The 15,515-nt window shown below is 53.8% G+C and overlaps 1 protein-coding gene across 11 annotated transcripts in view; it reads right to left on the reverse strand.

Moving 5' to 3' along the window:
* Positions 1 to 15,515, reverse strand: part of CHD6 (chromodomain helicase DNA binding protein 6) — a 72,615-nt gene that overhangs the window by 12,213 nt on the left and 44,887 nt on the right. For 8 of the 11 annotated variants that reach the window (XM_035343507.1, XM_035343508.1, XM_035343504.1 and 5 more), the window contains exons 21-30: positions 14,933 to 15,135; positions 9,957 to 10,116; positions 9,422 to 9,511; positions 8,396 to 8,499; positions 7,576 to 7,705; positions 7,232 to 7,292; positions 6,522 to 6,579; positions 5,456 to 5,675; positions 2,972 to 3,180; positions 246 to 1,811 (exon numbers count right to left, since the gene is read on the reverse strand). In XM_035343507.1, coding sequence (XP_035199398.1) covers positions 246 to 1,811; positions 2,972 to 3,180; positions 5,456 to 5,675; positions 6,522 to 6,579; positions 7,232 to 7,292; positions 7,576 to 7,705; positions 8,396 to 8,499; positions 9,422 to 9,511; positions 9,957 to 10,116; positions 14,933 to 15,135 — 2,801 coding nt within the window. The remainder of the gene's footprint in view (positions 1 to 245; positions 1,812 to 2,971; positions 3,181 to 5,455; positions 5,676 to 6,521; positions 6,580 to 7,231; positions 7,293 to 7,575; positions 7,706 to 8,395; positions 8,500 to 9,421; positions 9,512 to 9,956; positions 10,117 to 14,932; positions 15,136 to 15,515) is intronic. The other 3 variants (XM_035343512.1, XM_035343506.1, XM_035343503.1) reach the window with 1 other exon arrangement.

The following is a 15,515-nucleotide window of genomic DNA, read 5'->3' on the forward strand; positions in this document are numbered from 1 at the left end:
GCAGGCAAGGAGGGCAGGAGCCTTACCAGAGAGAGTCGTTTGTTGAAGGGCTGCTGGAGGTCCTGGCAAGCCCTGCCATCAACTCTTTTCTCCCCAGTCACATCAGCTAGAAGGGCCCCAGTGCCTGCAGAGGGGTGGCTGCTCCAGCAGGCTGGACAGCCTCAGGGCTTTGGCACTGAGGACAGCAGGCCCTCCCATCCCAGTTGGAGGTGACTGTCAACCAGAGGGAGCTCTCAGAACCCTACCTTGACTCTGGCTGCTGCCAGCTTTCTCCTCCTCATCTCTGATCTCACACTCTTCTTGCTTCATCCCTGGGGGCTCGGGGTGCAAGGTTTCTCTACAGCCTGCCTGCCCCTCGGACCCTTGTCCCCAGTCCTCCTCCCTGGCATGTGGGGGTTCTGTCCCTGGGGGTCCCACAGGAGGTGCAGGTGGGCTGAAAGCCTGGCTCTGAGCCTGGCCAGGCAAGTCCTGCAGGGTGCTGTCCTCCTGCAGGCTGTTGTCCTCCCTTCCCTCTGGCCCAGGTTCCCCAGGGCCTTCGAGTGTCCCTAGCCCCAGGGATTCTCTCTCGCCATTCACGGCTTCGGGGCAAGTGTCCTCAGGTGTGGGGAGGCCAGGGCTCTGCTCCTCGCCCCCCAGTTCATTAGTCTCAGGGTCACAACCAGCTCTGGTCCTTTGACCACTCAAGTCTTCTGCAACATCTGCTGCTGCCTCAGAGTTATCATCGTCCTCTTCCTCCTCCTCATCTTCCTCACTGTGGCTCTGACTTGGAGCTGACTTTGCTTCCATTCCTTTCTCCTGCAGCAGATTAATGAACCTCTGCTCAGGAGGAACCTTTATGTCATAGTTATGAAGACTGGAACCATATAGCCCCATGCTTATGACTCCTTCCATGGCACCGTGCTCAGGCAGCACTGGTGCAGGGCTGGTGAGGTCTCTCTTCTGCTGCAAGGCTTCGCAGAGCTCTGCTGGGATGCTCCGTGAAGGGTCACTTTCGGGAGTAGAAGGTGAAGGCTCAGCTTCTCCATTCTGACTGTCCATTTGGTCACAGCCAACCTGCAATCCCTCCAGGAAGGAAGTCTCTCTCATGGCCTCTGCATCGCAGCTGGACGGATCCTCGTCCCCCTCTAGCTTGCCCTCAGAGAGTTTAGCAACGCCACTACCAATATCTGTGCAACTTGGGCTGTCTCGGGCAAGGGAGCTTTGTTCGCTGTTACAGGCCTTCTCATCGTACATCATGCACATCAGTGAGTCAGGCAGAGAGCTCTCATCATAGTTACTGGAAATGATGTCCCGGACCTTAGACATGAATGTTTCACAGTTTGCATCTGGCGGGCTGCCCCCAGACTGGGACATAGTGTTGTCAATGCTTTCTAGCTTGATCTGACTCTCAACTTCATTCTCCAGGGATTCACAAGTCTGGTCCACCTGGCTATATAGAGGGGAACTGTAGAGTTTGGAGTTAGTCTGGTAAAGGCAGCACAGGGTTTCTGAGCCTGGGATCCCTGTTCGTTTATGCTGGGCATAGTTCCTGTATGCATCTAAAAAAGACAGCTGAGGGTCATTCATGATGTAGTAGTCAGTGCGATTCAGGCCATGCTTGGCGGTGCCGATTAGCAGGTCCCGATCATGTTTGCCACACTCCCACCACACTGGCAGGTAGAGGCTCGGCCGGCACAGCTTGAGCCGCTCGTGGAGCTGTGGACACTTGAGCACCTGCTCGCGCACCTTTCGCAGAAGCTCGATGCGGTACAAGGTTCTGGCAGCACGTTCCTCTGTAATAGGCTCCACATAGATGTCAGGGTCGGGGGGACCTACAACAGGGACAAAAAGACAAGGCCCCATTATACTGGATGATGAGGATTACTCAGAGGCAGTGATAAGCTAGGTGAATAACTCGTAACTCTTGCTCAGACTGCAGGTGAGGTGGGGGGTAGTGCCTGATGCCACCACTGAGACTAAGTTTCCCAGCGTCACCACTTGGCCACCATTGCCACATAATTTGCCACCAAATGGCCACATTAGGGTGAACTTTCGACTTGATCAGCTGGACCAAGAGAGGCACTTGGCTGAGAGGATTTCAACATCTTGCCTGAACTCTGCTCCATCAGAGTCAGCAGTGCTGCATGGAGAGGGGCTCCCTGGGGTGTGAGCCTCTGGCAGTCCTTTAGTGGGTTCTCAGAGAAGGGAGTCTTTCAGCTCATGCAGCTGTTTTCATGAGTAATACCTACATATCCATACCTAAGGCTTTAACACACATCTCTAAGGAACTGTGCACAAGACCAGACCTCCAGGTAGGTCTGAGATGAGATCCTTTCTGCTGCCATTAGAATCAAATCACTCTGTGCTTAAATAGCAGCCAAGCAGCTTTTCATCTGCCATATCCTGTGTGCGCCTCATTTCTAGGGTTATGTTGGGTGTTCCCAGAAGAGATTCCCAGTGTGTTGGCCCAGCTTCCCAAGCGTCTGGTGGTAGCTTCAGACCCCTTTTGCCTTGCAGGAGAGGTCCTCAATTAGCGGGGCAGCAGCATGGGCACTGTGCAGACTCTGTCCACTCCTAGCAAAGAGGTGCTTGGACAGAAAGCAGCAACACAAACTGCACAAACAACCCTCAGCTCCAGTGTGGAAGCAATATGAACTGCTGCTTCTTCAATTCTCCTCCCTCACATCTAAAGGTCACTATCTTGGATAAAATTAAGTGCAATTTCATGGGATAACTCCATGAAATGTGTGAGAACAGCGGCTGAAGCCTGTCTGGCAGCTCTGCTCTCCTCTTGCACCAGAGAGGCGGTACAGAGCAGTGGGAGGGAAACCAAAAATGCAGGTGTCTCCTGCAAGCCCATGACTCTTGCTACCTCCTACTCTCCCTGAAACTCCTCCCTTGCTGTTCTGCTCCATGACAGAAGCTCTAGTGTGACAATTTCTGGCCCACGGCTACACAGACCTCCCACATAGGCCATACAGTTTTCACTTACCATCCTCTTTCCACAGTGGGAGACCACAGACGTTCTTGCACATGGCCACAAAGCTGTAGAAGTACTTCTCTAGGCTCTCATCTGTCTTCTTCTCCAAACGAGAGATGGCTCGGAACTGGGTCCAATCAAAGATCTTTTTCTCCTGATCATAGATGACCCCAAAGGAGGAGACGGTGCGGTAGAAATCTGCCTGCTCCCTTCTGGTCCACCTGTGGGGCAGAGAAGAAGATGTGAATGCCACTGAAACATGTTCTAGTGTCAGCATGGGCAATACACCATGCTGAGAGGATCAGAGGGAACTATCAATTACTGCACAGTAGTTTTGAGGGAGCTGGCAGGAGGAGTGCACTAAGGAGGAGCACTGAGATCCTAAGGTCTTAAGGTGTATAGAGAGGAGGAGTGAAGGCCATGGGCACTAACTCTTGGCTCCCTGTGGTGTCCAAAAAGCAGCACAGTTCCTGACTGTGCTGCCAATGGAACACAGGCTCCAGCCCAGCTTCTGTAGAGGCACAAAGCTATCACCCCTACTTGCTTTCTGCCTAATTGAGGTTGGTCTCTTGACCTCCATGGAAAAGTCAACTTTGTGTACCAGGAAATTGAAAGTACGGTCCTTGCAGACAAAGCTCTCATCCAGCTTCTTCAGGAGGTGAGCCGGGACTGGGGCTCATTGTCATTAGGGTCGTAGTAACAACCACCAGCCACCCTGATAACAGGAGTCAGCAGGATTCCTGGGTGGCAGGGGTAGGTGTCACCCCCTCCTCATTAAAGGAAAGCAGCCCTGGTGATGGAGGTTTTCAGTTACAATACAGTTACAGCATAATTTTCACCCCGCCTCAGACCCTCTGAGCTTTCATCTCATGGGGATCATGCAAAGGAATGAGCCAGGACAGAAATGGTGAAGGGCACACTGGGTACATACAGCCCTGGGCAGACAGAGCACATAAAAGCAGGCTACAGAGAAGAGGTTAGAGTACAAAAAGTAGGGCAAGAGCAGGAGCAGGTCACGGCAGTAGGTGAGTGCTGTGTGCTAAAGATGTCTTAAAGTCAAATCTGAACTCCTCTGAATTACATCTCTGTGCCAGTGCCTGCAAGCAGCTGGAACATGTCAAGGGAGATCAGAAGTGATGACAGCTCCCAGTGCTCCAAAAGCAACCAAAGTACACCTAGATTAGCATTTCCACCCCTGTTTCCAGAGGCCGTGAGTATTCTGCAGTGTTGTTTTATTCCAAAACCAAAAATAACATGAAGGAAGTCAATAAAAAATCAATGATCCAAACCACTGAGCCCAAAGCGGAGCTTGTTACAGTGCTTCAGATTAAAGGCTAGTAGAAGCTACCTAGGACACACCTGTGAGGAGACCACAGGGTTAAAATGCAGAAATATCAGGCTGTCGTGGTGTCCACAGCACAGCCATGTCTTGACCACTGTGAGGAGCACTGGTGTCCCCCACCTTGGATAAGAGATTGTACAACTGGAAGAGGATCAGGGGAAGATCAGTGGGCTGGAACAGCTTCCATACAACCATGCAGTGAGCAAAGGGATGCTGCGCTTCCAGCAATACCATCCTCAGGGCCAGTTATAGGCAAGTGGGAATGTACAAGTGCATCAGAGATTCCCATGGTAGAAGAACTAGGAAGAAGCAAGTTAAATGACAAAAAGATATGCTCAAAATGGGTGAAAGGGGAAAATTCAGCCAAGGTGTAGCTAAATCACTGAACTCCTGTCACAGGGCAGCACAGACACCAAATGGTTACATGGGCTCTCGCGGCACGGACACATTCACAGAATACAACACCAGTGAGTACTGCTGACAACGCAGTGCAGGACATGCCAGTGCAGGACATGCCAGAGCTGAGTGCTGGGGACTAGCAGTGATGTAGGAAGTACCACCCCGCCTCACACCCTATCCAGCTTCTGCAGAGCCACTCTGGGTGCCAGTCTATGGTCCTGCCAGCCTTCCACTTGCTGGAACGCAACGAAATGGGAGAATGTTGCAATAAGCCACCACCTGGCTTCTGAGGCTACTAACAAGAAGCTAATGCAGTGGTGTGTGAGCCATGAGGGTTGGGAAGTCTAAGTATGCAGGCTGTGACAGCAGCCATCCGCCACACCTCATCCATGATGAGTCCTGAGTGCACAAAAATGCCCAGCAGTACCCACTCTGCTGGAGGGCAATCCCTAGCCCAGCAGGTGCTGGATTTGACCCCGAAGAGATATCCCCAGCTTCCTTTCATGCTGCCACCAGCTGCTACCTACAAACTACAATGGAGGCTGATCCCTGGGGCCCCAAGGCTCCTTCTGTGGCTGGGAGCAGAGTTCCCAGGCTCAGGAAAGACCCATACACCTGCGTCACGCTGGCAGCTGACTGCACAGCCAGCCTTGCTGAGATCCATCTTGGTAAACCCGGGGGGGGGGGGCCGGGAATTCAGCAGGCCTAAGTCAGCCTCGTAAAGCACCCTCCACCTGGGTCTGCTGCTCTTTTACCTTTTCTGCATTTCTTTGTTCACTGAGTCCATCTCCGAGGCTCTCCTGAACATCTCGTCCTGCAGCCAGTATCCATGGTTACCGGGCACCAGCATCTCGGCGCGGGGAGGCAGCTCTTTGCGGTTGCAGCGCTGGTAGACGGTGACAAGCCGCCGCAGCCTGGCTGTGAGGGCAGATGAGACAGGCCAGCAGGATCTGTCTGAGTCGGAGCCATCCTGGGCTTCAAACATCAGCAAGGACATTAGTATTTAATGCACACTGCTAAGCCATAAGTTCACGCGTGCTGCTGCCTGGCTCTGAGAGCTCCCTCTTGTCTTCTCCCAGGGAGCATGAGTGACCATAGTTGGGAAAGGGGGGCTGTGGTGACCATCCCTGGGCTTTGTACCGTTAAAGCAGCTGGCTCACATGCTCCATGTCTGAACTTCCTTCAGAGAGGGCCCAGAGGCAGGTAGAGATTGGGGTAGAAACAATGGCTCTGAGCCAAGCAAAGCAGATAGGTCTGCAACCCCCAGGACTCCCTCTGCCTTCCACCTGCTCAGCAGAGTGGCTGGCCAGCCCATGGCATCCGCCAGCATTCCCCACTGCACTGCCAGCACAGACCCTGCACAGGCAACTGCATAGCCAGGACAGGCTAACAGCTTCCAGCACCCATGGCTGGCTTTGGTACCACTCTCTTTTGGGACCCTGACTGCCCTGCCACAGGGCCCATCCCTGGGTCTTGCATGACTAAGACTCTCAGAGCACATCTGCGCTCCCACCCCCAAAATGCTCTTGCCTTAATTGTGCAGGGCTACAGCAAGGAAAGCCAGACAATCCTCCTACAGTTCTCCTATAGGCCGGATGCCAAATGGGCTTCCAATGAACCTCCTCTTCCCTTCATCTGCTTGTCAGCCTGGTAAGAGGGTGACCACTGTCACTCAGGTTAAGCTCTCAACCACCACTACAGGCCAGCACATCCCTAACCCCTTCCTAACCTCAGCAGTGCCTGTGCCAGTGCTCTGGCTCAGGCTTTCCTGTGCCAGTCCCCAGGCAGCAATGTGCCACGCTGTGGGAGATACAGCCTCACCTGCCGATGGCTCATCCCGCTTCTCTCCAGCTTCGCCCACACCAGCAGCCACGATGTCCTGCAGAAAGAAACCATCAGCAGGGGCCTCTCCAGACCTACACTGAAGCCCCTGCTGCCCCTCCCTCAGCTCCATGGCCCTGGAAGGGTCTGGGGCTGCAGGATTGGCAGGGCCACATGTCCTGTGCCCTCACACACATCCCTCAGCACACGGGATCAGAGCAGTGTGGACAGGGGAGATGACAGTTCAGGTGAACAGTGTTTTGAGGTCCACCACAATGACATGGGCTGTAGTGGCACCGACAGCCTCCAAACGAACCCCACACCACCATGTGTTGCCTGGTCCACTGCTCATCCTCTCCACCAGTGCCATTTCTCTCAGGATCCTTGTGGCTGCTTTGCCAAGGCCCTGAGTGGCTCCTGAAGCTGAGTGCGAGAGCCAGGATCACTGGCTAACCCCAGCCCCTCATCCCTCTCTGCTCCCTCTGAGGCAGATGCTGTCCATGTCAGCAGGAAGCAGCTGTGCTTCAGCAGGCAGAAAAGACATGGGACAGAGCCTGTGCTTGGCACAGCAACTCCTGCACAGGGCAGGGACACAGGCAGCACTGGTTCACCTGCACCCCGTGGCAGAGCTGAGCCAAGTCTGCAGTGTGAGGCAGGACAGCAGGCAGGGCAGCAGCAGGTGTGCATCGATCACTGTGAATCCCACTCACCTCCTGCTTTGGCAGCCCCTCCATTTTTTCTCCACTGCTCTCTTCCTTTTCCATGCTGCCCCTGGGTAAGACAGTGGATTAGTCCCTGGTAGTGGCAGTGCCACTTCCCTGGCAGTGCCTGCTGCAGGAGTGGGGTACCAGCACAGCCAACCCTGACTCATGACAGGGAGCCAGCTCTCACCTGCCTTCCCTGCTGCCTGCTGTGCTCACATCCACATCTGCTTCCTTCTCCCCTCATTGCCCTCTGTAAGCACAGCTCATCCCTCAGCACCACCCCACTTCTAACGTGGCCCCCAGGAGTGAGCTGGACAACCCGCAGGGGCTCAGTTCCATCACCTGCCCACCTTTCAGCAGTGTCTTGAGCCCCATCGCTGACGCCCTGCTCTGCAGAGAGCAGCTTCTCATCTGGCATGCCCACCTTCTCCAGGAAACACAGCGCTGGGTCTGCCCGCATGGCGTTGTACCTCTCGTAACCTGCCAGTGGCCACAGCCATCAAGGAGGAGAAAGACAGTGTAAGACCAGGCCTGAGCCTGGTTCAGGTGAACCTCCAAATGTCCATCTGGCTCTCACACTCTTATTTGTGCTGCCATCAGAGCAATTGTCACCCACAGAAATGCAGAACCCTTTCCCAAAGGCTGCTAGTTGCTCTGCAGCCCCTAGGCAGCTGGCAAAGAGAAAGATCAGTCTTTGTCCCACCATGCAGCCCTGCCTCGGATGCAGTGCAACGCCCACAGAGCTGTACACAGTAACCGTAGTAGGTTGGAGCTGGAGTTAAACAACCCCATGGCTCCTGGAAGCTGCAGGAGGACTTAATGACAGGCCTGGGGGAGCCAGTGGAGGCTCTATGCCTTCCACCTTGCCCCCACGTGGCAAGTGCACACAGCTTCTGTGAAACCAGAGCAGTGTCTGCCACGAGACCAGGCACACCACCCTCAGCATCGTGGTGTGCCTGCTCCACCACCCAAACAAGCTGGCAGCGCTGCAGCTGCTGGTGACTGGAGATCTGCCTTGGCCCTGTGTGGCTGCAGCGCACAGCTGCAGCTCTGCCCCCTCACATGGACATAGCAGCACACAAGCCACATCCACTCCAGATCCTGGAGCCCTGGCCAGCTGCTTGGGTCCCTCTCACACACTGGCACCCACCGGACCAGCAGGGTACATACCGTGCTTGAAGACACCAATGAGCAGAGATTTATCAGCTTCAGCATTCCACCAGTCCACTGGGATCTCCACATAGTCGATGTCCGGCAGCAGCACATCCAGCTCTCTGTGGCAGACAAGGCACGAGTGCTCCTCTCCCAGCCTCACCAGGCACTGGAGCACACTGGGCACTGCACACCCAGGGGCGGAGGGAGACAGGAACATCTGCTCCTTGGCTTGGGGGCAGTTACAAATGCAAGGCTGGCCTGACAAGTATGTCCCCCTGGGGTCAGATTGCTGGTGTCTGCTCCACTACACCCACTGCCTTCCTCACCCTTTGTCCAGAGATGGGGAGAGTGCACAGCCCCTCTGCCCTCCCACCTGAGCAAGACCAGGGGAACAGAGCTTCTGTCTGCTGGGAGAAACCACTTCAGGACAACCAGACCCAAAGGAATTGCATATCTGGCAGGGTGGGTTGCAATGCCCCCTCCAGACAAACTTATGCTGATGGAGCTGTGCAGGTACAAACAACCCTGGGGAAGGCAGCTGCCCCTGCTCTAAGAAGTTAAGCTTAGTGTATCACAGTCCTCTCTGAAGCACCAAGAGCCGAGTCTTTGCAGGAAGGTCAGGAGGCTGGGAGGCTCAGCGGCACTAACAGAGCCCCTACAAAAGGGGGCTAGGAAGGGACTGCAAGCCACAGCAATGGGACGCACTCCGCTCTGAGACCTGGCCCTGGCACAGTCTCTGAAGGCCCCCGCTTTAAGATTGAAGACCAATTCATCAGGCAGCATTTGGAGACATTTTCCTGCAGGCTGCAGGGTGTCCCTGAGCATCCTCCTCGTGCCCATTCTGGTGCTGTGACCTCAGAACTGTTCAAACAACACCGAAGGATCTTTGCCTGAGCAAGACCTGGGGATGTGGCTGCAGCACCTGGCTCTCCTGGAACTGCGTTGAGCCCAGAGAAGACCGGGCTGGATGGCTGTGACACTGCACGAGCGCCACCACCATTCCCATAAGAAGCAATGCTGGGGTTCACTGTAAGTTCCTACCTGGCAGGGGTGCCCTCGAAGGCTTTGTCAGCAGCCTCCCCCAGCACCTCGGCCTTCAGGTAGTAGAGCATCCGCACCCGCAGCAGAACCCTGCCCCGGACACACAGAGGAACACACACTAGCATGCAGGTGCTCAAAGCCAGCCCAGGGTCTGACTCAAAGGCCCTCGCTAGGGCGGGCACCTGCAGGGGCACACTGCGAGGGGTCAGTGAGAGCAGGGAAACCTGCCCCCCGACGCTGTGTTTTCCCACATGGGACGACACACTTTCTCAAAGCCATCTGTCCCCTTGCAGGGTAGGCACCGGCCACACCCTGCCATGCCACAATCCCTGGCCCTGTGCTTTACTGGGCCCTGTGGCCATAGGTTTGCTGCCCAGAACACTGCTCCCGTCTTGTCACCTGGAGGAGCACCCCAAGAGCAGCCCAGCATGAAGATCTGCATGGGCTGAGCCCTTCATGGCTCTCTCCCACCCCCTTCATGCTAAAGGACCTCAGCCCATGGCCCCCAGAAGCTGCTGCGGGCTCCTGCACTCACTTGTTGCAGTGCTGTTTGAGGTGCTTCTTGTAGCTGTCATCATGCAGGACCACCTCAGGGTTGCATGTAGCAAGCCAGTCTGCATTCTTTATCTCAGGAAGCAGCATCTGGTTCTTTGTTTTCTTCCCCTTCCTGCCTCTGGGCACCGGTGCTGACAAGCCTGTAACAGCAAGCGGCAGCAAGTGAGCATCATGGGCACCACAGGCCAGGCCAGGCACCTCTGGCATGGCACTGTCCAGGCACAGCAGCACAGCCAGGAGCTGGAGGAGGCCTTGCAAGGCTCCCAGCTGCAGCCCGGCGAGCCAGGGTTAGGGAGATGAGTAGAAAGGCTCACACGCCCAGGTATCCAAACTGCTGCTACCGACCAGCAGAGCCCCAGCCACGCTGTACCCGCTCAGCAGCCTGGTAAGCCTGGCAGCTGTGGGGAAGGGATGCACCAGCGGGGACTGGCCTGTCTTTGCCCGGGTGGCTGGAGCAGGCGAACTCCAAGCAAGGTCCTAGAAAGGCAGGAGCCCAGGTCTGCTGGGATGTGGGGCTTGACACTCCCAGCACCTTTCCCTGTCTCTGTCTGCCCACCCAGCACCCCACTCTGCTGCTGCATGTGGGTGCCTGTGGCAGCCATAGGACCGGGGTGGGGGGGGCTGCAGTGCCATCCCCAGTGACCCCACGAAGTTCAGGGAGCTACCAGCCTGTATTCCAGGTGAATGTAATTAGCACCATGCCACAGCTCGTAGCCCTCTGCACCTCACACCTCTTCTTCTAGCCCCAGAAGTGGACTGGGGTTGCACAGGATACTGAAAGTCCTCCAGACGCAGTTGAGTCCCACAGCAGCCTCACTCTGGCCTCCATGTCACAGCTTCTCCTCTACCCAAAGCAGCACCTGGCACCACCCAGGAGACACTTGAAAGCCCTCAGTCCAGCTCATCTGCCCTTCTGTGTCTCTTCCTAGCACAGAGTTGGGAACATCATCACATTCTTTGAGATTTGGTGCCAGAGACTAGGGAGGGGCTTGGACTGACAGATGAAAAGCTGTTTCAAAATGGTAAAAGGGAATGACTGGAAAGAAGGACTGGGCTGGGTAAAATCATGGTAAGACTCATTCCTCTGTCACTGCAACAGCTCTGATGAAACTGTCAGCCAGCACTGGGTCAGGAGAGAAAAGATTTTACAAAACAGGCTGTTATCTTTTTGGTAACACTACAGGGCTGGCTGATAAAGCCAATGAACAGCACTCTGACATCCTGTTTAACATGACATGCCATTTTTCTTTAAAACTTGCATCACATGAGATAGACATGACACATCTTAGATGGATCAAAGCTGACAGATCTCAGGGGATTTATAATGCCTTCCAGCTCAGTCAAGTGTAGGTGAAGGATCTGTTAGTGATGTGTGTGGCGTAAATCTAGAGTGGGAGACTCTGTCTCCAAGAAAAACGTGGGGATCACCACACAAACTGTATTGCTATGAGTGCTAAGTGCAGTGTCGATCCCAAGTGATAACAAGATCCCTTGATGTATAAAATTATCAGAGAGAAGCATGGAAGAGACCTTGGTCTCTGGGCACAGCTCTTAGAGCCTTACCTAGACAACACAGCCTGCTCTGGAATTCACTCTCCAGGGACGACACAGTAATTTCGGACACGAGTTCAAACAAGAGGCTCCAACATGATCAAAGAACAGAAAATAATCCTGATGATCTAGTATCTGGGGCTTGTTTTCTATTCCATACTTCACGTGGAGGGCTATGTGGGAACCAGATCACTGTGGGGGGGTTTTGCACTGGGCAAACACACTGAATGGCATAGCAATGTAGTTCCATCTGGCTGACAAAGATAAAGCAATATCCAGTGGCTGAAGCTGAAAATTAAATACATTTTCAACCTTGAAATAAAAGGTGAGTTCACAGCAGAACAAGGAAACGATGCCTGGTGGGGTCACTATTGCTCGAAGTATTCCAAGAGAGATGAGCTGCACCCTGGGCAGACACTTCTAAGGCAGCGTCTTGCAAATGTCCTTTCCTGCATACGCATATGAAGGGGAAAGAAGAGCCGCAGCACTTCTGCCCCATCCATCTGTGGGGTGAATCACAGCAGAGCTCTGAGGGGGGGCTGGCTGCAGGCTCTGCTCATCCCCTTGTAGTCACACTGATAAAGGATTGACAAGGCACAGTCCGCAGGAGGAACTAGCAGGGGCTGGAGGTATTCTGGTGCTTTCTGCACATCTGGGGCACCTGGAGCACATCTTGCCTGGTCAGCTCTCTGCAAGCAAGAGACCTCAGGCTCCTCAGAGAGCCACAGCAGCACTTGATGTATGTTTGCTCTGCACTGGAAGCTCTGCTCTCCTCCATCTCCTGTGGTTAGGCTAGATGGTTTTGTTGTTCCCCTGGTCAAGAAAACTGAGATTCCACAGCTGGGAAAAGCCATTCTGAGGAACTGATGGAGAAGCTCCAGGTTGCTTTCCTCTGCTAAATAGCCAAATGCATTAATTATAGTTCTACTCTTTCAGTAGAGCATTACTGACCTTTCACTGAAACCACAGCTTGTTCATTACTTGGCATTACCTAAATCAAGCCCATTCGTATCAGCCAGTTCATTTCTTACTCTTGCTCTGCTCTCCACAAGGCTCTCAAGTTCAGACCCAGTGCTGCTACGGGCAAGGCTGCATGGCAAGAGCACAAGGCAGCACTGCTGAAGTGGCTCACGCTGCAAGAAGTGATTGGAGAAAGCCACTGAAAGTCACATGCTCAGACCTCACACTGTAAAGACAGACATTTCAAGACAGAAGGAAATGGTTATGTTGGGTCATAGAATGGTTTGGGTTGGAAGGGACCTTAAAGATCATCTAATTCCAACCCCCCTGCCATGGGCAGGGATACCTTCCATCAGACCAGGTTGCTCCAAGCCCCATCCAGCCTGGCCTTGAACAACCCCAGGGACAGGGCATCCACAGCTTCTATGGGCAACCTGTGCCAGTGCCTTACCACCCTCTGAGTAAAGAATTTTTTCATAATGTCTAATCTAGATCAACTCTTTTCTAGTTTAAAACAATTACTCTTTCTCCTATCACTACACTGCCTGACAGAGTCCCTCTCTAGCTTTCCTGTAGACCCCCTTAGGTTGATGGAAAATCGCTATAAGCTCTCTAGAGCCTTCAGGCTGAACAGTTCAACTTCCAGGCTGAACAACCCCAACTCCCTCAGCCTGTCTTCACAGGAGTGGTACCCCAGGCCATTGACCATCTTCATGGCCCTCCTCTGGAGTCACACTAGTACATGTCTATGTCCTTCTTGTACTGGGGTCCCCAGGGCTGAACACAGTGTTCCAGGTAGGGTCTCACAAGAGTGGAGTAGAAGGGGACAATTGCCTCCCTCGCCCTGCTGGTCACGCTTACTTTGATGAAGCACAGGATGCATTTGGCTTTCTGGGCTGCAGGCGCACATTGCCAGCTCATGTTGAACTTCTCTTGAGGGTCTCGAGACTGCACCATGGTGTTTGATCACCAAGTAATGCTTGGCATGCCCTTGGGGCTCAGCAACAGCACTTGTCCAGGTGCTCCACCTGCACACCACCATCTTCAAAAAGGTCAAAGAGCCTGAGGCTTCAGCGTGGCTCACTGTCCTTACTACTCACCTTGTGCCATACATCACCAAATGCCCAGCAAAGCAGCACACAGCCGTGGGGCTTGACCACCCTGCGGGAGTGCCAAGGACTCCCCCAACAGCTCACCCAGCCCAACTCACCTGTCTTGAAAGTCACACAATGCAGGCACTGTGCTACTCAGTCGGTGGAGTCCTCTGACACAGAACGGGCAGTGACCATGTGTCCCACGCTGCAACCCACGAGCTGGTCTAAGGAGCCAGCACAGGCTCTGTCTTTGTACCATTAAAGACAAAGACCACTGTGGCTGAATGATACCATCTACATCTATTTGCTGTGCTGCAAGAAATGCCTACAGAGAGCATATGCTGCAATGCAGGCATGGGGTTGAGTCTGCAGTGCCCCATTCCCCAGACAGGGTAAGACGGGCAGCAGGAGAGCAGGGCAAGAGCTGTGTGTGGACCCTATCAGAAGCTGAGGACAAACTAGAAGCCTCAGCCCAACAGAATCCAGATGCAATTAAAATCTGAACATCTGTGGGATGTGGGAAATATGTATGTGGGAAAATACATGTACTAGTCCTCTGAACAGAGAAGGCACAGGCAAACATGAGATAAAGGGTCTGACTAGACAGATGGAGTGGGAGAAGGCAGCATCGCCTTGCAATGCAATTCTGCATTGCAGAGGTCTCAGGACAAACCACACTGCACCTCCACCGACAGGGACAGGCACTGCAGACCAGTGTGTCAGGGACAAGAACCACAAGCTGGTGACTGAGGATGAGACAGCTGCACAGACTACATCGCCAGCTTTCTCTGTCATAGTCAGGGCACTGGGCAGTCACAAGCAGTGCCAGGCAGTCTCAACATCAGCTTTAGCACTGGGCTGACCAGCAAGCAGGTAGATCCCTGTGTGATGATCCACGGTGCATCCTGTGATGCCCTGAGGAACAGCCAGGCAATTCTGCACTCAGAGTGGAATAAGCACCCTAACTATCCCATCCAACATGTTCACGTGCTCACCTACACCCCACGAGCTCACTGCACAATGTCCCCCAGCACAGAAAAACCCTGAGAGTATTCATAAGCCAGGGCAAACTTTGTAGCCCCCTCTCCGAAAGCAGGGTTGCATTTCTGCTCCCACTACAAGTCTGTTTGGCACCAGTCAGAGCCAAACAGGCACTGGGAGCCATGAAATGTGCTCCCCACTCAGCCAGCCCCTGATGCTGTCTCTGTGGAGAGGCCAATTCCATGGCAGTCACTTTCTCTGTGCAGAGAGCACAAGTGCTTCCTGGCTGTTTCAATTTGCTTTCAATTCTGCAGCCTTGGTCCTGCACACAGGCAGTGAGTACTGGTGCAATGGCAGAGAGAACACGCAATACCTGAGTGATTCTGCAGAGCCTGGTTCTGGCCGTCCTTCGTTGGTGTGATGAGATCCCAGATAAAACTCTTTATCTTCTCATCCCCTTTGTAGTGTTTGACGCAATAGACCAGCAAGGCCCGACAAATCATCTCCATGTCTTTCTCATTCAGGTGCCACTTGAACCGCCCATGGGTCAGGATATCTTTCCAACGTCCCCAGCTGAAAGAGCAGTAACAGAGATACAATAAACACTCCTGTGCAGCTAGAGACCTCGTTGGCACCTCTTCCCACAAGCTCACACAGTGGCACAGCTCCAAAGGATTGGGGGTGTTATGCCCCCAGATTAGAGGAGCAGAGATGGGGAAGAAGTTTGCATGGGACTGAACAGGCCAGAGGTAGGAGCAGATGCTGGATGCCCTGACTGCCAGCTCGTGCTTTGCCCCCTAACTCTCTTTCCAGTCCAAAAGTTTGCTTAGAGCCTAACAATGCAACTCCCACTAGGGAGGTCATTGCTTGAAGAAGGGAACACTGCTTCAGGCATTCATTGCTCTGGATGGACAGAAAGTGACTGTGGCAGCTGGAGGCCCATCTGTGAAGTG

Source organism: Oxyura jamaicensis, chromosome 20 (assembly GCF_011077185.1).
Source record: "Oxyura jamaicensis isolate SHBP4307 breed ruddy duck chromosome 20, BPBGC_Ojam_1.0, whole genome shotgun sequence".
Classification (NCBI taxonomy): domain Eukaryota; kingdom Metazoa; phylum Chordata; class Aves; order Anseriformes; family Anatidae; genus Oxyura; species Oxyura jamaicensis.